The 23,287-nt window shown below is 42.8% G+C and overlaps 1 protein-coding gene and 1 non-coding gene across 2 annotated transcripts in view; one reads left to right on the top strand and one right to left on the bottom strand.

Annotated features, from left to right (window-relative positions):
• The window catches only part of KNL1 (kinetochore scaffold 1), a 45,521-nt gene extending 24,909 nt beyond the window's left edge, over positions 1 to 20,612 (bottom strand). The window contains exons 1-10 of the mRNA XM_084845429.1: positions 20,319 to 20,612; positions 15,957 to 16,010; positions 15,448 to 15,487; positions 13,885 to 13,944; positions 13,208 to 13,269; positions 11,874 to 11,920; positions 11,703 to 11,733; positions 11,089 to 11,123; positions 7,086 to 7,138; positions 1,283 to 5,806 (exon numbers count right to left, since the gene is read on the bottom strand). Of these exons, the coding sequence (XP_084701555.1) occupies positions 1,283 to 5,806; positions 7,086 to 7,138; positions 11,089 to 11,123; positions 11,703 to 11,733; positions 11,874 to 11,920; positions 13,208 to 13,269; positions 13,885 to 13,944; positions 15,448 to 15,487; positions 15,957 to 15,991 (4,887 nt within the window). The 5' untranslated portion in view covers positions 15,992 to 16,010; positions 20,319 to 20,612. The remainder of the gene's footprint in view (positions 1 to 1,282; positions 5,807 to 7,085; positions 7,139 to 11,088; positions 11,124 to 11,702; positions 11,734 to 11,873; positions 11,921 to 13,207; positions 13,270 to 13,884; positions 13,945 to 15,447; positions 15,488 to 15,956; positions 16,011 to 20,318) is intronic.
• A 235-nt stretch (positions 20,613 to 20,847) lies between these two features.
• TRNAS-GCU (transfer RNA serine (anticodon GCU)) lies at positions 20,848 to 20,929 on the top strand. Its single transcript has one exon. It is a non-coding gene; the product is annotated as a tRNA-Ser (tRNA).
• The last annotated feature ends 2,358 nt before the right edge of the window (positions 20,930 to 23,287 follow it).

Here is a 23,287-nt window from a genome sequence, read left to right as displayed (position 1 = left end):
TTCCCAGCAACCGACCTGCACCTCCTCCCACGCCGCCTTGTAGGCAGTGTGGATCAGCCCTGTGCCTCGCGCTTGGAAGAGCAGCATAGAGTGGGGGAAATGGGGTGTTCCTAGGGGCGGGGCGGGCAGGTCAGAAGTGCCAGTATGACACTTCCTATGTGTCGTCTGGCCTCCCCACCCTGTGCTCCGAGGTCCTGTAGCTAGACAGCTGAAATCAGCTGTCTAGCCACGAAAACATAGTAGCGGGAGTGCAGAGGAGATGCTCCTCACCACTCCTCCCACCCTGTAGTGGATAGGTGGTCGCTGCCGGGTTCAGAGGCAACCATCGATCCCCATAGGATTGATCTCTCCATGTATTAAGCATCATAGAAAACCAGTGAAAGATCTCAGACAAAAGTCACTTTAAAAAAACAGGTTCTTTGTGATTTTTAAAGTGCTTTTGATTGTCCTGATTTCCCCACACCTTTATAGTGCATTTTCCTTCTAAAATAAAATAAAGAACTTTCAGAGAAAGTAGATAAAAAGCCAGACTCTGAGGGAAAGCTTTAGGATAATACAACTTATGCATGTCTGTGTATACACATACACCCTAGTCACAATAACCCTATAAGGGAGCAATCCTATGGCCACTAGACAGTGGCTAGACGACCACAGGATATCTGGTTTTCCGGGAACCGACCTCAGAGCCCACGCTCTGAGGTCGGAGAACCGACCTCCCCCACACTTCCGCAGTGCCTCAGAGGCAGCGCGGAACAGCCCCATGCTCTGCACTCACAAGAGGAGTGCAGAGCGGCCGAAAAGGAGTGTTTCGGAAGGCGTTCCTGGGCAGAGAGGGAGGAAATGCCTGTATGACACATCCAATGTGTCATACAGCAGCCTCCTCCCCCACTCAGCCCTCCTGTGGCTAGACAGTCACAGTCAGCTGTCTAGCCAAAAATGCAGGGCGGGAGAAGTGCGGAGGGATCGATCCCCTCCGTGCTTCTCCTGCCCTACATAGGGTAGGCGTCCGCCTCCGAGTTCAGAGGCAGCCGCCTATCTGAATAGGATTGCACCCTAACTTAGTCAAATATAGGTTTTTATCCCCAAAGCACAGGCACAGCACTGCAACTGAAATCATTACTTGCCCCAGACCACCTAGAGTATTTGTAGCTATTATACCACATCAGCTTTCTTCAGGATAAAACCCAGTGTTAAAATATGTACTTCATTCTATAATCCACAGAAGCGGATTTTACAAATTGAGAAAAGTAACCATATGCCAAAATAGTAGACTCACACCCACCTGCTTTAACTCTGCAGTATCATTCCAGCCCTCATCTACTTTGAACTTCTTTTCTTTCTGAAGTTCCTCATCCTCTCGATTCCAAGCTCTCTTCTGCGTCTTAATAGTTTCAAATTCTTCAAAACGACAGCCTTCCTTATCAACAATCCCTTTTTCATTCATCACATCACAAAGCTTTTCTGGCACTTCACAACTTAGAGAATCATTAGAATCCATTTCCTCTACACATGCAGGAAGCATCTCTTCATCTATATAAGATGGACTCAAGTTCTGTGTAATTTTGTCTAAGGATCTCTTAAGTAAAGAACCTTGAATTTCTGTTCTCTCTTCTGATCTGGCACCAATATTTTCTACATTAGAAAGAGCAGACTTTCTTTTATTTGGCAATTTAGGTGGAAAGATGCTCAGGGGCAATGTTTTTATTTTACAGCTATCTGTACATATGGCATTTAATGGTACACTCAGAGCAGCACCTTCACTTAAAGAAGTATTAGTCCATTCTTTAGAAACAATAGTACTGGATTCCTTTTTGACATCTTCTCTCAACCATAAACAGTCATATGGCTTCATTATCAGTTTGGGCAATTCTTCCCCAACACTGGACTCAACATCTTGGAAGAGTTGAACAAGTTCTGACTTCTTCCCAATGTCTTTTATGTTTGGACAATGGTTGATGACAGTTAGTTTAGGTAAAAGGATTGGCTCTTCCTCTGAAGGAAAGGTATTGATGGGAGGGAATTCTGAGTTATTTTGCCAGTCTTTTGTGAATGGGGTAGCATTACATGACACAGTCTCATATCTCTTAGTTATGTTGTCATCAACTGGAAGAGCATTTGTTTCTATAGCAAGGTTATCTTCCTGTTTTGACTGAGACACCTTCATTGAATCATCTTTCAGGCTCTTGCTTTCACTAAATAATATGCACATTCTCTCTGTGTTTAAATCAAGGGCAGTCTCCTCAGATAACTTTGGATCTGGGGCTGGCATTTTAACTGGAAACATAAAATCATTTTCTTCATTTGAAACTACATTTGTCACAGTTTCTTTTGCAAGATTATTCATTTTAGATGCACAGGATTCTAGCTGGTTCTCTTGAATTTTAAAAAAGTTCTGTTGCTCTTGGACAATACCCAGAGGAATAGATAGCATCACACTGGCAGAACCAGTTGACTTTTCAGGTGTACTTTTATCAATTTTGGCAATATCCAATTTGTTTTCATAAGCAACTACTGAAGCAGGAAATTCAGAGCTAGATTTGGCCTGGGAATTCAAGCTGCATTCATTCTTATCATTCATATACACACATTCAATTCCTATTGTATAGTTTCTAGTCATCTCCATGTTCTCACCAATTGCATTTTCATATGCCTTTTCTCTTGAGTTTGTGGAAGAGTCTGGTATCTGTTTCTCAACATCAGGTACATGATTATTAGGGCCATAAATGGTAACTGTGTGATTTCTTATAACTTCTGTATCTTGTATTCCACCCCCACACGTAGGGGTAAGTACATTACCCAAATTCTGTTGTATGTTTTTATTTAATATTTCTCGTTTCTCAGATTCCTCCAGGTTCCCATTATCAACAGTATTAGTTGGCAAATGAGTGACTTCTGTGCCAGCCTTGTAAGTTGTGAATGCAGTAGTCTCATTGAGGTGCTCAACTTGGCTAGCTGGTGGGCAGTGTAAGACTGTTTGGCTATCATTTGGCACTGCATGCCTTTTAGTGACCTCAGTATCTTCAGTCATAGCTAATGGTACCCTTTCATTTGAAGAGAGTTCCCGTTCAGCATACTTTCCCAGTTTCATCACATTCTTATGTAAAGTTTCTTTAGTATTTTTAGTAACAGTACAAGATCCCATAATGTCCATATTATCCTGACAAAATAGTACTTGGGGAGTTCTTTCAGACTGGGAAATAATATCATGGTTAACTGCCACTGTATGGCACTTCGTAATCTCCATTTCATCATCATGTAGTGCAAGAACAGCAGTACTGTCTTTAACTGATCCTGGGAATGTGATCCTCCTAGTCTCTTTCCCTTTCTGTGGCAAAGATTTGCAAAAGCTATTTTTCAGGATTGTATCTGATACAGGCTTTGTTATTTCCATGTCATTATTGCATATAAACATCACAGTTTTATCTGCAGGAACAAATGTGGATTTCGTTATTGTTGCATTACTGTTGTACACAGGCATACTGGTTTTATCTGCAGGCCCTGAGAACAGTCCTTGAGTAGCTACCTTGACTTGTTGGAGAATATCATGGTTTACTGCCACTGTATGGCTCCTCGTAATCTCCATCTCATTGTTTTCATGCAGCAAACACACAGTTGTCTGTTCACTGGATGATCCCAACAGAAACTTGTCAATTGGTTTTTTTTTCAATTGCAAAGCCTTGAAACCAGTATCTTTCAGAGATGTATTGCTTATATATGCTATGGGTTTAGTTATTTCCATGTCATTATTATGCATAAACAGCAGAGTTTTATCTGCTGGAACAAAAGATGTGGCTTTCGTTATTGCCATGTTACTGTTATCTAAATACATGTTTGTTTTCTCTGCAGGAATCTGGGATAGTATTTGAGGAGCTCCCTCTACTGCCACTGTAAGGCTTCTTGTAAGCTCCATTTCATTGTCTTCACTCAGGGAAAATACTATAGTCTTGTCACTAGCTGATTCAGTTACTCTTTTCTTACTGGTATTTTGCTCTGGCACAGGAGGGGAGTCAGTTACATTTCTCAAGGATTTATCAGTTACACATGCAACAGGGTTAGTTATCTCCATATCCTCACTAAACGTAAACATGGCAGTTTTATTTGAAGGCACAATAGATGTAAAGGGAATGTCTTCACCTTGGTTGACAGCATCATGGTTTAATGCCACTGTATGGCTCCTGGTAATTTCCATTTCATTCTCATCACTAAGTGAATATACAACAGTCCTGTCTTTGGTTGATCCAGTGAGAGCCCTTCTACCAGACTCATTACTTTGTTTTTCAACAGTCTGGCCACCATCATTTCCTATAGACTGATTTATTACACTTGTTATAGGTTTAGTCTCATCCATGTCACTATGATACATATAAAGAGTTTTATTTACAGGTTGTAGGGAGAGCACTTGAGGGGTTCTCTCACACTGCTGCATACCATAGTTTACTGGTACTGTGCAGCTCTTGGTAATCTCCATTTCATTGTCTTCACTCAGGGCAAATACAACAGTCTTATCATTACGTGAGCTACTTATACTTTTCTTAACAGCTCTCATTTCTTGCTGTGGCATACCCTGGAATACAGCAGTGTTCAGAGAATTATCCATTGCATGTGTTGTGGGTTTAGTTATTTCCATGTTATCACTTAAAGCAAATACACTAGTTTTATCTTCAGGAATTACTGTATTGTTTGAAAGCCCACTTTTTCTATTAATTTTACTGTCTGCTGCTGTTGTATAGTCCTCTCTAAACAAAGTTCCTTCCATTAGCCTGGAGACATCATCACTCTGTTTTTCAGAAGCTCTATGAATAGGATTGCCCATTCCCTTGAAATATTCTTGCAGGATTAAACCTGTGCAATTCCTACTTGTTTCCATATCTGCATAGAAGCTAGAGAAAGTAGTAGTTTTATCACTATGGAGAACAGGCATAGGAGCAACAGATCCAGCGGACACAGGTATCGTACTTGTTGTGTGAGAACGATGTGAGGCAGCCCTACTAGTTACCTTGACAGCATGGTTTTTGTCAACACCTTCTTTATTGCTTAAAGTTATTTCATTAATACACCTACTTGGGCCCTGTTGAACACCAAGTTGATAACTAAAAGGCTTTAATCTACAGCTGACCATGTTATCGTTGACTGAGTAATCACTTTTGGGGTTCTCTGGTTTATTCACCATGTTCAGTGAACTGGTTTCAGGTGGCAAAACTCTTTCCATATTGTTAGTAATCATGTCCATACTTTCCCCTCTACCAGCCAAAGTCACTTCCTCACATCCTAACTGCTCTGAGGCAGGCACAATGGCCTTTTCATGAGATAGGGAAAGCTGTGTACCAGCTATTCTATTACCATGTTCTCCCAAGACAGCAGTAATGTTGCAATTTTTCCCTTGCAAGTGAGAATATGCATTATCTTCTGAAGAACTCATGTTTCTTTCTGGAGCCTCTGAAAGAACATCAGCCGTAGGAGTGGGAAATAGTTTAGTGGACTTCAAGCTTTTCAAAAAGTCATCAAACTTAATTTTCTGTGTGTTTTCAGTGTTAGTCTTCTGTTGAGATAAACAGGTCTCATTCACCTTTGTAGGGCAGCTGAAGAAGCTGAATTCATTCATTTGTGAAACTTCTTTTTTTGATTTTAACTCAGTTGAAAATGATTTGAAATCTATTTTCCTGGGTTTGTCAGTTTCTTGACTGATTCCAATGTCATGGGTAATCATTATAGTGTGACCCGATGTCATATCCATTTCATTTTCCTCTGAAAATATGAGTGTTCTATCAATTTTGTTCCATTCTTGACCAGTGTTTATATCAAGACACTATAAAAACAAGAAAATTAAGTTACTGACACTTCTAAGTTCTAAACTTTTAATGATATCTAACTCAAGTTTCACAGATACCGAAATTATAAGGCCAGCTTACCCTATTGATGGGATAAACAAACAATATAGACCGTATTTTTCACCTGACTTCTGGATTTCATAGCATTGAGACTGGTGCAGCAGTACTAGGATCAAAGGGGATTAAGCTGTAAAGTGTCATGCACATTAACAAAAAGAGAGGACCCTCAACCAAGGAATGTACAGATTAAAATGTGCCACAGAGGAAGCAATAGAGGGAGAGGGGAGAAAAATGGAAGCATCTATAGGGAAAGAGTTCAGATCATTTACACAAATTTAATGTGTTTCTGGAGGGGCTAAGTCCCAAAGGGGCTGCCCCAAAGGCTTCACCGAAAAGGAAGGTTTGAGGAAGAATTAGAATGGACATTATAACTCAGAGAGTGTTCTAGGCATATAAGGCATCAATGAAGAAAGGAAAAAAATTGTTTAAAGGCGCTGAAGACCTTCACAGTTAAGGATGATGGAATTGGATGTGTGAAGTTTACAGGCAGGGCTATATTAAGCTATGAGGGCAGAACAATAAGGGGAAGTGTTTGGAGGACTGCAAGTCATAAAACAGGCTGCAAATTGAAAAAGTAAAGTGAGATAAGGGGGTGGTGGAAAGTAAATTGGATCATTTTAAGAATTTTTACAAACAATTTTAAGTTTGTGCCACTCTTTAGCAAGTCTACAGGAATTCTAATTTGCAAGCCCAAGCTCACTAACTATATTGTCTATGCAAGCTGTTAGGATAAAAGACAAATGAGTTAGAAGCTCCTTTGGGGGCTGGTTTACACAATCACCTGTTGTTTAAGCCATGGTACATGCTGGGCGCAATTTGAATAATCACTTCCTGGGCACAGCTTGTTGCGTTGTTGGAATCTGGGCGGCATGACTTGTTTGAGGGTTAAGCAACCCTCAAATAACCCAACAACAGCCCATCGGTTTAAGCCACAGTGATTGTGCAAACCAGGTCACTATGTCCATGGCCCATTTAAATAAGATCCTACAGCATTACAGAAGCCAGTGAACAACTCTGAAAGGAATTTGCTACCAGTTTCACAAAGTTCTTGTCCTCCAGCTGACATGTATATGGAAGATGCAGTAACTTCCTTTTGAGGACGTGTTCTGGTAGTCTTATCTTCTTTACTATTCTATTACGTAGTACACAAATTGATATCCTAGATTATGTCAATGAAAGAAAGCCTTGTATTATTACCTCCATTTGTTGCGAAGGTGTCTGGATGGGAGCATGAAGTAAAGTATTCATTCCTTTTAAGAAAGATAAAAATGATAAATGTTTATTTCTGGTCAGCACAGCATGCAGCTTTTAACAGAACCAAACTGAAACGAGAAGTCTGCAGCCAAAGGATTAGCTGGTTAGTTCAAATCAATACATGACTTCCAGCCCTACCATGAACACTACTTCTTGGCTTTTGTAGCAAAAGCGTTGCTAGGTCACTGAACTACAATGACAGTAGGAGCCACAAACCACAGAATTCTTTTGTCAGACTCTAGATCTAGTAACACCAAGTCCCTTGGATTCTTCCTTCCTATTTCTTTTCTGCCAATAGTGCATAGCCCCTCACATCCAGAAGGGGAATTTATATCAATGGGTGTATTCTAAGGAAGACATGTGTTGGATTTTTCCCTACGTCTCAGGACTTTCTCCTCATCCCCAGCCTGCCTATGTAAATTTTAAAACCGAACCTAACTGACAGTGGTATCCTCCTTCACAGAATCTGGACTGCAAACTGTTTAGTCCTCTGAGCAATCAAGCTCTCTATGTCACCACATAACCTGAGCCAATTAGGATTCACTGCCACAAGCTCAATACACTCTATTAGTATCTAGTAGAAATTATCTTGATACTAATAGAAGTAATTATCTTCCCCTTCATGGATCACTGCCTTGTTGTGGCGAAGGGGCTTGCGTAACTCAGTCAAGCCATAAGCTATGCCGTGCAGGGCCACCCAAGACGGACAGGTCATGGCAGAGAGTTCTGACAAAATGTGGTCCACTGGAGAAGGAAATGGCAACCCACTCCAGTATTCTTGCCAAGAAAACCCCATGGAATGTAACACAAGGCTAAAAGAGATGACACCGGAAGATGAGACCCTCAGGTCGGAAGGTGTCCAATATACTACTGGGGAAGAGCAGAGGGAATTTCCAAGTAGCGCCAGAAAGAGTGAAGCGGCTGGGCCAAAGCCGAAAGGACACTCAGCTGTGGATGTGTCTGGTGGTGAAAAGAAAATCCAATGCTGTAAAGAACAATATTGTTTAGGAACCTGGAATGTCAGATCAATGAATCAAGGTAAGCTGGAGGTGGTCAAACATGAGATGGCAAGACTGAACATCGACATCTTGGGAATCAGCGAACTAAAATGGACAGGCATGGGCAAATTTAATTCAGGTGACCATCATATCTACTACTGTGGGTAAGAATCCCTTAGAAGAAATGGAGCAGCACTCATAGTCAACAAAAGGGTGGGAAAAGCAGTACTGGGGTACAATCTTAAAAACGATAGAATGATCTCCGTACGAATCCAAGGCAAACCATTCAACATCACAGTAATTCAAGTCTATGCCCCAACCACTGAGGCCGAAGAAGCTGAGGTTGATCGGTTCTATGAAGACCTACAACACCTTCTAGAACTAACACCAAAAAAATATGTCCCCTTCATCATAGGGGATTGGAATGCTAAAGTAGGAAGTCAAGAAATCACCGGGATAACAGGCAGGCATGGCCTTGGTGTACAAAATGAAGCAGGACAAAGGCTAATAGAGTTTTGCCAAGAGAACACGCTGATCACAGCAAACACTCTTTTCCAACAGCACAAGAGGCGACTCTACACATGGACATCACCAGATGGTCAATATCGAAATCAGATTGATTATGTCCTTTGCAGCCAAAGATGGAGAAGCTCTATACAGTCAGTAAAAACAAGACCTGGAGCTGACTGTGGCTCAGATCATGAGCTGCTTCTTGCAAAATTTCGGCTTAAATTGAAGAATGTAGGGAAAACCACTAAACCATTCCGGTATGACCTAAATCATATCCCTTATGAATACACAGTGGAGGTGAGGAATAGATTTCAGGGATTAGACCTGATAGACAGAGTGCCTGAGGAACTATGGATGGAGGTCCGTAACATTGTTCAGGAGGCAGCAACGAAATCCATCCCAAAGAAAAAGAAATGCAAGAAAGCCAAGTGGCTGTCTGATGAGGCTTTACAAGTAGCTGAGGAAAGAAGGGAAGCGAAAAGCAAGGGAGAAAGGGGAAGATATATCCAACTGAATGCAGAGTTCCAGAGAATAGCAAGGAGAGACAAGAAGGCCTTCTTAAATGAACAATGCAAAGAAATCGAGGAAAACAGAATGGGAAAGACTAGAGATCTCTTCAAGAAAATTGGAGATCTCAAGGGAACGTTTTGTGCAAAGACGGGCATGATCAAGGACAAAGAAGGCAGGGACCTAACAGAAGCAGATGAGATTAAGAAGAGGTGGAAAGAATACACAGAAGAACTATACAGGAAAGATCTGAATGTCCCTGATAGCCATGATAGTGCGGTCACTGAACTTGAGCCGGACATCCTAGAAAGTGAAGTCAAGTGGGCCTTAGGAAGCATTACTAACAACAAAGCCAGCGGAGATGACAGTATTCCAGCTGAGCTATTTAAAATCCTAAAAGATGACGCTGTTAAAGTGCTGCATTCAATATGCCAACAAATTTGGAACACTCAACAGTGGCCACAAGACTGGAAAAGGTCAGTTTACATTCCAATTTCAAAGAAGGGCAACGCCAAAGAGTGTTCAAACTACCGCACAATTGCGCTCATTTCACATGCCAGCAAGGTGATGCTCAAAATCCTACAAGCTAGGCTTCAGCAGTATGTGAATCGAGAACTACCGGAAGTACAAGCTGGGTTTAGAAGAGGCAGAGGAACTAGAGATCAAATCGCCAACATTCGCTGCATCATGGAGAAAGCAAGAGAATTCCAGAAAAACGTCTATTTCTGCTTCATTGACTACGCTAAAGCCTTTGATTGTGTGGATCACAACAAACTGTGGCAAATTCTTAAAGTGATGGGAGTACCAGACCACCTTACCTGTCTCCTGAGAAACCTGTACGAGGGTCAAGAAGCAACAGTAAGAACCGGACATGGAACAACCGATTGGTTCAAAATTGGGAAAGGAGTACGACAAGGCTGCATATTGTCACCCTGCTTATTTAACTTATATACAGAGTATATCATGAGAAATACCGGCTTGGATGAATCACAGGTCGGAATTAAGATTGCTGGGAGAATTATCAACAACCTCCGATATGCAGACGATACCACCCTAATGGCAGAAAGCGAAGAGGATCTCAAGAGCCTCTTGTGGAGGGTGAAAGACGAGAGTGCAAAAGCTGGTTTGAAACTCAACATTCAAAAAACGAAGATCATGGCATCTGGCCCCATCACTTCCTGGCATATAGAAGGGGAAGAAATGGAAGCAGTGACAGATTTTACTTTCTTGAGCTCCAAGATCACCGCAGACGGTGACTGTAGCCATGAAATTAAAAGACGCTTGCTCCTTGGGAGGAAAGCTATGGCCAACCTAGACAGCATAGTAAGAAGCAGAGACATCACCTTGCCGACAAAGGTCCATCTAATCAAAGCTATGGTTTTCCCAGTAGTAAGGTATGGCTGTGAGAGCTGGACTATAAGGAAGGCTGAGCGCCGAAGAATTGATGCTTTCGAACTGTGGTGCTGGAGAAGACTCTTACGAGTCCCCTGGACTGCAAGGAGGTCAAATCAGTCCATACTAAAGGAAATCAACCCTGAGTGCTCATTGGAAGGACAAATACTGAAGCTGAAGCTCAAATATTTTGGCCACCTAATGCGAAGAGAAAACTGTCTGGAAAAGACCCTGATGCTTGGAAAGACTGAAGGCAAAAGGAGAAGGGGACGGCAGAGGATGAGATGGCTAGATAGCATCACCGATGCAATGAATATGAACTTGAGCAAACTCCGGGAGAGAGTGCAGGACAGGAAGGCCTGGCGTGCTATGGTCCATGGGGTCACGAAGAGTCGGACACGACTGAACGACTGAACAACAGTAATTATCTTCTTATAAAACCAAACAAATTACATAGAAATTGTTTAACAGACTCTAACCCAACTCACAGATATCAATGAAGTTTTGAATATGCAAAGATTTGTTACTTTCATACTTACCTGTGATCTCACAGTGTACTTCTGGCTCTTCATTTCTTAAAAAAACAACACAACATTTAATTTATATCAAAGATTAGCTAAGCAAAAAGCATTAACAGAAAGTTGCAAGTGCTAAAATTAGACCCATGTACCCATGAAACCTGGAGTCCGAATAACAAATAAAGATATACTGTTAAGAATGTCAATACATATGGAAATGTCCTATCACTGAAATCACCCTTCGAACTCCAATTGCATGTAAGCTTCTTATGCAGTAGATCCCTTCGTTAAACCAATAATTTATAAACTGTGTACTGGGAAGCACAATGAAGTGTCATGAGCAAAAGAAATAGATACAATGATCCAATCACTCTAGATTCAGCAGAATTATATGCCCTTAAAGGAGGCTGCCTATTGCCAGCTTACGCATTGTAGAAAAAAAATCCCTTTTGGGGTGCAAGAGTGAAGCGAATTCCAGCTTTCAATTCATACAAAGGTGCCTTATTTATCAGAATTTTAGAAAGCATTACTTTAAGCAGTCAATATTGGTGATACTATTATACAGCTGAAAAACAGGGCTGGGGGCATTTTAAACTGAGTATTTTGTTACATTAGGTTATTCATTTCAAACTTACTCATTAAATGGGTCTTGGTCCCTTGCTGTTCCTAAAATTAAATTAAAAAAACAAACAAACACTGAGATGAAACATCAGCATTTCGATGAACATTTGTGGCAATAGTCATGAATATAATAAGACTTCTTTTATCATCCCTAGTCAACTAAGAACATAAACAGAGATTCTCACCCGCATGGTTTAATTCCTCAATGGTTTGAGGATCTGGTGGGAAAACCCTAAAACAGATACACACAATGACAATTTTACTAGCCTAGAAAAATCTGTTGTGCAGCAAAAAATATTTTTCATTTTGTCATAGACCAGGACCCAAACAGCCCATACCCACTGCTTAGCTGTCCTATACACATGCATACATGTTCACCCAATTTCCTATTATGATAGCACTCTGTGGTATATGCTGAGGTTCAGAGCTTCACTTAAAATGTGTTACCGGTATGTAGGCAACCCTGGATTACCTGTTTAACTAAACATATTTAAATTCCTTCCAAAATCAGATGCCATCTTAGAGTAAGATTTAATTATTTATTCTAGATATAGGTCTTACAGAATTTGGAATGTACAGGTGAGTTTGGAATTTAATATTTTAATCCAGAATTTTCTTGGAGGAATCTAATTAATGAATTTCCTAATTTTACAATGGAGGCAAGGTGGTGCAAATATGAAAGATTACCTATGATATTTCAGTTCCAAGCTCATCATGGATATGGGGGTTTGTTTTTATAACATAACAAAAATGAAAGAACAGTGATGAAACACCCATTTAATATGACACATATACAGTATCCTTAATCCTTATCATGTTGTCAGGAAACAGCACACGTTCCCAAGAATATAGTTCTAATATTACTAGCCAACTGCACAAGGACTGCTACACTATATGTACTAGAAGAATCACACCCACAGAGGGAGCAATCCTATGACCCCTAGACAGTGACTGAGGGGCCATAGGATACTTCGGATTCCCAGATCTGACCTTGGAGAGGGGAAACATAGCTCTGACCTTTCTCCCCTTTGCTGCTAGTGCAGAAAGAACTGCCCAGCTGCTTTCAGAGACTGGGAACTCAGCTTCGGAGAAGGGCATGTTTTTGGGGGGCAGGGGGAGACCAGACTGGCCAGGATGTGAGTCATCCTGAGGGTTCTCCAGCCTTCTTCCCTTCTCCTCCAAAGCACCCCAGCTAGACCAGCAAAAAAGCCCATCCAGTGCAAAATGCAGGGCAAGAGGACAGAGAGGTGAAGATCAACACAATAAGATTGCACCTTAGTATAAAAGCAATTTTATTCCAAAAAGAGATCAGAATCTTATTTTAGAAATGGGACCATCCAGCCATTTTGATATAGGTGCAAGTGAAATCACAGTCCATAGGCACTTAGTTACTTGAAAAAGAATTTAGCTACAGATAACCATACAAGATTCTTTTTATTAGCTTGTTTATCACATGCTGGATGATTTCTTTGCATTCAACAATGAATATATAGATGTGCAATTTCAAGAAAAAACTCACCTTATGGTATCTGCAAAACTAACACGCCTAGAGTTTTTCTGACGTTTCTCAATATTGCAGTCCTGAATGTACAACACAGAAATGAAATTCATAGGCAGCAAGTTCTGTTTTATATGAAAGTTTCCAACTAGGATGTCTGATATCATGTGTAACACTGGAAAATAACTTATTAGAGCTATGTATCCATGATACCTGAACATAATAAACTGCAAAAAATCTATACGTATGATCCATGCTAGTGCTGGAGATGGAACACTGGAGATGTAGCCCACAACCAACTAACGGGGCTATTTCCCAAGCGAAATGGCAAAATAATTTTTAAGATCGTCAATCTAAGAACCTTGCTTCTTCATGAAAAAGTTACACCTTTCTGATACAATTAAGATGCAAAATATAGCTTAAGGAACACTGCCTGAAGTAGAATAAGAAATCTAAGTAGTAGTATGAAATAAACCTTATATATTCCTGAACTGTTGTAACCCGTTCCCAAATACACTTACATGCAAGTATGTCCCACTGATTTTAGTTGGGATTGCTTCTTTGTAAATACGCCAAGAAGTTATTTGCCTTCTTATATAATTACAATTTATTTTTTTTAAAATCCAGTGGGAAGTTGTGGCCGTTGACACAGATTGGTAACAGGCCTCATTTGTAAAACACCTAGACTGGAAGTTTACCTGGCTTAATTCATTTCCACTCCCTAGGTCACGAAGAGGAGTTCGGGGAACTTTTAAAATCTAAAAAGGAAATATGCACAGTTGAGAAAATAATTTCTGTAGCACCAACAAAAAAAGCAACTGAAAAAACCCTTATGTTTTAATAATCATGTATAGTAGATAATTTTACCCTACAAATGAAAATCACAATCCAGAGAACCACATTATTAGTTTCACTGTTTGCTCTTTTTCTACCAGGAGACTCCTCATTGCCCCAAGGCATCACTTCAGACTACATGGCAAGCTAATTTCAAAAAGAAGTTTGTAGTGCAAATTCTGCTGTTCAAAACATACAAAAAAGTTTGTGTAGTGCATACTTTGCAGGCATGCACTTAAAGCAGCTCTCTGGATTGTGGCCCAAGATATTCAGTCATACCATATCCCTATAATTAATAATTAAGAATCACAGTCTGAACATTGCAAGTCAAAGACAGATGAACACACTTCAGCTGAGAAGCAGAATGTACCAGGGCTAAGCAAAAATGTTTGCTATGCTTGTGATCAAAAGAAACCATTGGTATGTATGGAAATGAACTTTGTTCACTGTTGTGGCATTCTTTTCCATAACTAACATGACAAAACACTTAAAACTAAACAGTAGCTTGTCTTGTTGGCCGTAGAGCTGCAGTAGCAAGAACTCCAGGAAAATATCTGGCTGAGGCTAAGCATTCTTCCCTTGCCTTTGCACCATGGTCCCACTAGATAATAGTCCATGTTAAGTCTACAGATTGTTTAAGAAGTGTATCTTTGATTTAAACCATAGCTCATAAAGCAGGAAGCCTGGCATATGTATTCAATATAGTTCAACACAACAGCTTGGAATTCTGAATTTAAAAAGCCAGTTATTGGTAGAGCTGACACACAATACGAAGTTTTAGATCAAGCTGAATGCATTCAGCTTCACAAAACTGTCAGGTTTTTCTGGCTACCATTGCAAAGAAAGGCACTTTATAATGTCTTGGTTGCTGAATGGAATATTCTGACTATTTCACACTGAAATACGGTCCTAGCTAGCAGGTCAGGCAAACAAAATCCCAAGATCGGAGAAAAGCAGACAAGACATATATAATTATCAAGGTCTTCTATTTCTGGCATAACACAAATGCAGTATTTCTGTTATTATTTTCATATGAGCAAGACTGAAGGACATCCATAACACAAGAAGAGTCATGCTGGATCAGATCAATGTCCATGTAGTCCACCATTCTATTCACAGTAACCAACCAGCTGCCTGTGGGAAACCCACAAGTAGAACATGAGTGCAATAGCATCCTCCCACTTGTGTTCCCCAATAACTGGTATACAGAGCCATAGTGCCTCTGATACAGGAGGTAGCATATCGCCATAGTGACTAGTAAGCATTGCTAACCTTATTCTCCATGAATTTGTCAAATAGATGTTGTAACGTCCCCTTCAGAAAATTACACTACATTTTCTCTTTATACAAGTAAACATAGTCAGGATGACTACCACCTGATTTTACAAGGAGTAAATATGTAGATCTTATTCACAGTTTACACTTACTGAGGAAATTCTTCTTTTATATGTGACATCTGTGAGGTCTCTAAAAAAAGCAAAAGGAGAACTCAGCATGAAAGCCAAAATCCCATTCCTCTTCAACTCTACTTGCACAAGGACCCTGTTTCACAGTGGCATCTGGTGGCAAATTGTGGGTTAATTAACCCATGAATTGCGGGGATGTGCACCACTCCTGAGACACATGTGAGCTGCTTCCTGTTTGCTTTAACATCCCTCAAAGGTTGTTTCTGTGTCATCCAAACAAGAGCACTTGGGGCTGTTCTTGGGTTAAACAATCCCAAGTTTAACCCATGGCTTATTCTTTTCTGAAACTAAACACTATGCTGAATTACATTCAGTGATGTCACAGATAACATACAATTTGCTTAAAACCACTTCAAGTTTTCTGACACACTAGGTGATATACAGGTAGTAATCAGAATGTAAAGCCACATAATAAAAAACAAAAATAAACTGCCAACATAGAAAAGGCCTCTGCTGGAAGCTCAACTTACTTTTCCTCACTTGTTTCAGAATAAACCCTGTCCATTTTGGAAGACTCTGGTTTCCTGCAAAAATAGTGACATTAGTCTTTCAAAACCTGTGAAGCCATAGTACAACTAGCTGCCTTGGGGTTCTTTGGGGCAGAAACAATGGAAATAAAAATAATAAAATGTTAGGTAACCCCTCTCACAGTTTCTGGGGAAACATGATACGTTTTCTTCTTCCTCAAATGATCAGGTAGCATATGTTTGAAAGTGTTCCTTATCTCTCTATAAAACATAATGTAATTTATGGGTTTGTATCCAATGGGTTGTGTCCAATGTTTAACTCAGCCTTCCCCAACCTGGTGCCCTCCAGATGTGTTGGACTAGAACTCCTATCATCCCCACCCAGCATAGCCATTGACCATGCTGGCTGGGAGGAAGATGGGAGCTGTAGTCTGGAGGACACCAAGTTGGGGACGCCGGTCTAATTTAAGTCCCATTCATTTCAATGGCTCTACTCTAAGTAGGACTACTATTGGATACAATCTAAGCACCACAGTCTGTCATGGATCACTGCCTTGTTGTGGTGAAGGGGCTTGCGTAACTCAGTGAAGCCATAAGCTATGCTGTGCAGGGCCACCCAAGACGGACAGGTCATGGCAGAGAGTTCTGACAAAATGTGGTCCACTGGAGAAGGAAATGGCAACCCACTCCAGTATTCTTGCCAAGAAAACCCCATGGAATGTAACACAAGGCTAAAAGATATGATATAAAAGATGAGCCCCTAAGGGCGGAAGGTGTCCAATATACTACTGGGGAAGAGCAGAGGGAATTTCCAAGTAGCGCCAGAAAGAGTGAAGCGGCTGGGCCAAAGCCGAAAGGACACTCAGCTGTGGATGTGTCTGGTGGTGAAAAGAAAATCCAATGCTGTAAAGAACAATATTGTTTAGGAACCTGGAATGTCAGATCAATGAATCAAGGTAAGCTGGAGGTGGTCAAACATGAGATGGCAAGACTGAACATCGACATCTTGGGAATCAGCGAACTAAAATGGACAGGCATGGGTGAATTGAATTCAGGTGGCCATCATATCTACTACTGTGGGCAAGAATCCCTTAGAAGAAATGGAGTAGCACTCATAGTCAACAAAAGGGTGGGAAAAGCAGTACTGGGGTACAATCTCAAAAACGATAGAATGATCTCTGTACGAATCCAAGGCAAACCATTCAACATCACAGTAATTCAAGTCTATGCCCCAACCACTGAGGCCGAAGAAGCTGAGGTTGATCAGTTCTATGAAGACCTACAACACCTTCTAGAACTAACACCCAAAAAGATGTCCTCTTCATCATAGGAGATTGGAATGCTAAAGAAGGAAGTCAAGAAATCACCGGGATAACAGGCAGGCATGGCCTTGGTATACAAAATGAAGCAGGACAAAAGCTAATAGAGTTTTGCCAAGAGAACACGCTGATCACAGCAAACACTCTTTTCCAACAGCACAAGAGACGACTCTACACATGGACATCACCAGATGGTCAATATCGAAATCAGACTGATTATGTCCTTTGCAGCCAAAGATGGAGAAGCTCTATACAGTCAGTAAAAACAAGACCTGGAGCTGACTGTGGCTCAGATCATGAGCTGCTTCTTGCAAAATTTCGGCTTAAATTGAAGAACACAGGGAAAGCCACTAAACCATTCAGGTATGACCTAAATCATATCCCTGATGAATATACAGTGGAGGTGAGGAATAGATTTAAGGGATTAGACCTGATAGACAGAGTGCATGAGGAACTATGGACGGAGGTCCGTAACATTGTTCAGGAGGCAGCAACGAAATCCATCCCAAAGAAAAAGAAATGCAAGAAAGCCAAGTGGCTGTCTGATGAGGCTTTACAAGTAGCTGAGGAAAGAAGGGAAGTGAAAAGCAAGGGAGAAAGGGGAAGGTATATCCAACTGAATGCAGAGTTCCAGAGAATAGCAAGGAGAGACAAGAAGGCCTTCTTAAATGAGCAATGCCAAGAAATCGAGGAAAACAACAGAATGGGAAAGACTAGAGATCTCTTCAAGAAAATCGGAGATCTCAAGGGAACGTTTTGTGCAAAGACGGGCATGATAAAGGACAAAGAAGGCAGGGACCTAACAGAAGCAGATGAGATTAAGAAGAGGTGGAAAGAATACACAGAAGAACTATACAGAAAAGATCTGAATGTCCCTGATAGCCATGACAGTGCGGTCACTGAACTTGAGCCGGACATCCTCGAGAGTGAAGTCAAGTGGGCCTTAGGAAGCATGACTAACAACAAAGCTAGCGGAGATGACAGTATTCCAGCTGAGCTATTTAAAATCCTAAAAGATGATGCTGTTAAAGTGCTGCACTCAATACGCCAACACATTTGGAACACTCAACAGTGGCCGCAAGACTGGAAAAGGTCAGTTTACATTCCAATTCCAAAGAAGGGCAACGCCAAAGAGTGTTCAAACTACCGCACAATTGCGCTCATTTCACATGCCAGCAAGGTGATGCTCAAAATCCTACAAGCTAGGCTTCAGCAGTATGCGAACCGAGAACTACCGGAAGTACAAGCTGGGTTTCGAAGAGGCAGAGGAACTAGAGATCAAATTGCTAACATTCGCTGGATCATGGAGAAAGCAAGAGAATTCCAGAAAAACGTCTATTTCTGCTTCATTGACTACGCTAAAGCCTTTGATTGTGTGGATCACAACAAACTGTGGCAAATTCTTAAAGTGATGGGAGTACCAGACCACCTTACCTGTCTCCTGAGAAACCTGTACGAGGGTCAAGAAGCAACAGTAAGAACCAGACATGGAATAACCGAGTGGTTCAAAATTGGGAAAGGGGTACGACAAGGCTGCATATTGTCACCCTGCTTATTTAACTTATATGCAGAGTACATCATGAGAAATGCCGGCTTGGATGAATCACAGGTCGGAATTAAGATTGCTGGGAGAATTATCAACAACCTCCGATATGCAGACGATACCACCCTAATGGCAGAAAGCAAAGAGGATCTCAAGAGCCTCTTGTGGAGGGTGAAAGAGGAGAGTGCAAAAGCTGGTTTGAAACTCAACATTCAAAAAACGAAGATCATGGCATCTGGCCCCATCACTTCCTGGCATATAGAAGGGGAAGAAATGGAAGCAGTGACAGATTTTATTTTCTTGGGCTCCAAGATCACTGCAGACGGTGACTGCAGCCATGAAATTAAAAGACGCTTGCTCCTTGGGAGGAAAGCTATGGCAAACCTAGACAGCGTAGTAAGAAGCAGAGACATCACCTTGCCGACAAAGGTTCATATAATCAAAGCTATGGTTTTCCCAGTAGTAAGGTATGGCTGTGAGAGCTGGACTATAAGGAAGGCTGAGCGCCGAAGAATTGATGCTTTCGAACTGTGGTGCTGGAGAAGACTCTTACGAGTGCCCTGGACTGCAAGGAGGTCATATCAGTCCATCCTAAAGAAAATCAACCCTGAGTGCTCATTGGAAGGACAGATACTGAAGCTGAAGCTCCAATATTTTGGCCACCTAATGCGAAGAGAAAACTCCCTGGAAAAGACCCTGATGCTGGGAAAGACTGAAGGCAAAAGGAGAAGGGGACGGCAGAGGATGAGATGGCTAGATAGCATCACGGATGCAATGAATATGAACTTGAGCACGCTCCGGGAGAGAGCGCAGGACAGGAAGGCCTGGCGTGCTATGGTCCATGGGGCCACGAAGAGTCGGACACGACTGAACAACAACAACCACAGTCTGCGGAATTAGATCTCGAAACCCAGCGACTGTCCTTCCAACAGGATAGCAGCAGAACTTTAGAAGGGAGAAAGGCCCACTGAATTCAATGGGACTTAACTACCGACGAGGAAACGTGCAATAGACTGAGCGGTCAAGGCGCGAGTTCACGACAGTGTCGGGCGGGAGACGCGGAGAAACTGCGGCTGTCTGGCCTCGCTCTCCAACACAATTTTAGCTGAAAGACTGGCCTCGGGGCAAATAGCGACAACGAAGAGAGAAGGGAGGGGTAGCGGAGGAGACAGCGGGCGAGAGCGGGGCCCTCACGAACAGCGCCGCGGAGGGCGGAGGCCACCATCCTGGGCACTCGCCTACTTGGAAGTAAGCCCCGCTGAATACGGGGGAGCTACTCCCTAGTCAACCTGCACAAGAAGGGGCTGCAAAGCCGAAGCACGAGAAGGCCGAGGGCGAACGCGGTGGGGTGGTTAGCCCGGAGGCGAAGAGGGGTCCTGCCCAGGAGGGTGCAGCAGTCGCGGTATGAACCCCTTCAGGGCCCCAAGCACGGGAGCCAGAACCGTGAGGGGAAAGCTCCCGCAGGCCAGCCTCACCCCGCCCCGGCTGTGCGATCCGCCTCACCTGGTCGGGCAGGGCGCCGCAGATCCGGCACCGAGGAACGGACTCTGTTCCCGCTCTCGGTCAGAGCTTCCCCCCGCAGCCCACAGCTGAGACGGAGGAGGACAGCCCCGCCCGCCCTTCTCCGTCGTCCCTGCCCACTAAGGCGGCCGCCTCTGCCACTGGATTCAAACTAACCGCCAGGCCGCGCGCATGCGCCTCGCCCGCCAAGTACGGCGGAGAAGCGCCTGAACGCTGCTCTCTGTACAGTACATCATGGCAGCGTCCTTTTTCCGTACAACATGGCCGCCTCCAATCGGCCAGTCCTGCTCCGCCTCTGAACTAATCACAGGGAGAGGGATAGCAAAGACGAGAGAAAACAATCCGAGGGATCTCGGACCGGTTATTGTTTATCAGTACATAAACTTGTAGCACATATTATGCAGTTAATGTTTAGAAGCGATTGCGTAGTCACACAAACAAACCAGTAATAAGAGAAAGGAATTTGGCTGGAACAGTTCCTTGTAGGCTTGGAGAGAAAGTAAGCTTCTGTGACGAGGTGGCCGAGTGGTTAAGGCGATGGACTGCTAATCCATTGTGCTCTGCACGCGTGGGTTCGAATCCCATCCTCGTCGTAATTTTTTTTCCTTAAAACGATAATTATTTAGCTGAATGTCAATATCATATTGATGTTCCTAGTGTTTATTTGCCAAGTGGACAAATTATTTAATATGTACATGCTTCTTCTTTCTCTCCACCAGCAGTTGTGGTTAATTAACTGGTTACAGGCAGCTCTCTTTGAATCCTAGAGTCCAAAGAGTTTATTTTGTAAATGCTTTAGCGCCTATAAAAAAAATCTTTACAAAAAACAAGAGAAGGTTTTTCTTAGGTCAGACTTGGGTGATTAGGGTTACTCTTTGTAAGTACACAATTGTTCTTTCTCAAATGTGGAAAATTGGAATGAAAAAGTTGTACGGATTTCTCCTAGTAGAACCTTCAACGGATCAATATAATACTGCAAGTGATGGTCTTGGTGGTGGAAATCGGATTTAGAAGCCACACCACATCCTTACATGTTCCACCTCGCACACATAACCACATTCATATGCCCATTCTCATACATGACACACACACTCAGATACTCACAATGACCCTTACAACGAGGGTAACTTTCTGTGACACAGGAAACTGCTGCATAGAACATAATCCTACATGATATTCATTTTAACTCCCATTGAGTTAAACGAGGCTTACTCTCGGGGAAATAGCTATAGGACTGCAGCCTTAAAGACTAAGGGCACAACCCTATGCATTTTTAGACAGAAAAAAGTCCTACAATTCCCTGGCTGGGGCATGCTGGGAATTGTAGGTCTTTTTTCTGTCGAAACATGCTTAGATTTGCATCCTTACACATTTATTATGGAAGCTGATTAACTGGACTGGACTGCAGCCGTGGACAGCTTTATGCCATAATAAATTTGTTAGTTTTTAAGGTGCCACATGACTCTTTGTTGTTTTTGTTGCAACAGAGTAACAAGGCTGTCCCTCTGGAAATCACAGGAAAAGGGGCATTCTTTGATAGAAAATGTAGAAACAGTATTTTGTAGTTATTAAATTGTGTCTAAAAGGCATTTTGGATGTCTAGCATTCGAGCACTCTTCTACGCATTCACTCAAGGTATTCCCTGATCTGAAATTCTTATGCATGATGTATCCATACCCTTTCTGTTTCTTAGTGATAATGATGGATTTTCTCCCATAAGTGGATTTAATAAGTAGACATTCTCTAGTCTATACTTACCTTGATGCAGTTTGTCACCATGCTGTTCCTCCCCCACAAAGATCACCACACTACATGTGTTGGTGCAAGAACCTTTTGTTTATGTACTATATAGCAGGGGTCCCCAACCCCTGGGCTGCGGACCAGTACCGGGCCATGGCCTGTTAGCAACCGGGCCGCAGTAGGGGTGTGCAAAACCCCCTTACCTTAGGTCCGCAGGGGGGAGGCGATCTGTCCCTCCCCCCCTCCCCCGGAATCCTTGCCAGCCCCGGCTGGCTTCACTCCGCAGTGAGTCCGCAGAGCTGCCGGCCGGCTCCGGCCACTGGTGGACTTCCGGCCGCGGGGACGCAAGTGGTGTCCGCATAGCAGACGCCATTTGCATCCCTGTTCTTCGAGTAATAGGCTACGTAAGGCTTTATGTAGCCAATTACTGAAAAGAATAGGGACGCAAATGGCGTCCACTATGCGGACGCCATTTGCATCCCAGCGGCCGGAAGTCCACCAGCAAAACCATCCCCCCGCGGTCCGTTGAAAAATTGTCTTCCATGAGACCGGTCCCTGGTGCCAAAAAGGCTGGGGACCGCTGATGTAAAGGACCCGCAAGCTTCCATGAGTGGCCAGTCATGAGTATGCAATAAATCAGGGGTCCCCAACCCCCAGGCCACAGGGGTGTGTGAAACCCCCGCACCTTGGGTCAGCGGGGGATCCGTGGGGAGGGGAGGCGATTCGTGTGTCCCCCCCCCGGAATCCTCGCTGGCCCCAGCCGGCTCTGCTGCGCAGCAAGTCCACAGAGCTGCTGGCCGGCTCCGGCCGCTGGCAGACTTCCAGCCACTGGGACGCAAATGGCATCTGCATAGCAGATGCCATTTGCGTCCCTGTTCTTCAAGTAATAGACTACATAAATCTTTACGTAGCCGATTACTGCAAAGAATAGGGATGCAAATGGTGTCCACTACGCGGATGCCATTTGCGTCCCAGCGGCCAGAAATCCTCCAGCGAAATCATCCCCCCCCCCCCGCCCCGGTCCGTGGAAAAATTGTCTTCCACAAGACTGGTCCCTGGCGCCAAAAAGGTTGGGGGCCGCTGCTATATAGCATAGAGTTCAGAAAATAATACAGAAGGGCAGATTATAAAACCACAGAAGCACATCCCAGCAGTTTGCTTCTACGGTCTTACAATTTGAACTTACCCTGGGGAAAGGCTGTAGCTCAGTG

The sequence above is a fragment of the Heloderma suspectum genome, chromosome 1, assembly GCF_057233095.1.
Source record: "Heloderma suspectum isolate Gila_16-S chromosome 1, 16-S_ref, whole genome shotgun sequence".
In the NCBI taxonomy this organism is placed as follows: domain Eukaryota; kingdom Metazoa; phylum Chordata; class Lepidosauria; order Squamata; family Helodermatidae; genus Heloderma; species Heloderma suspectum.
This window is presented reverse-complemented; position numbering and strand designations above follow the sequence as displayed.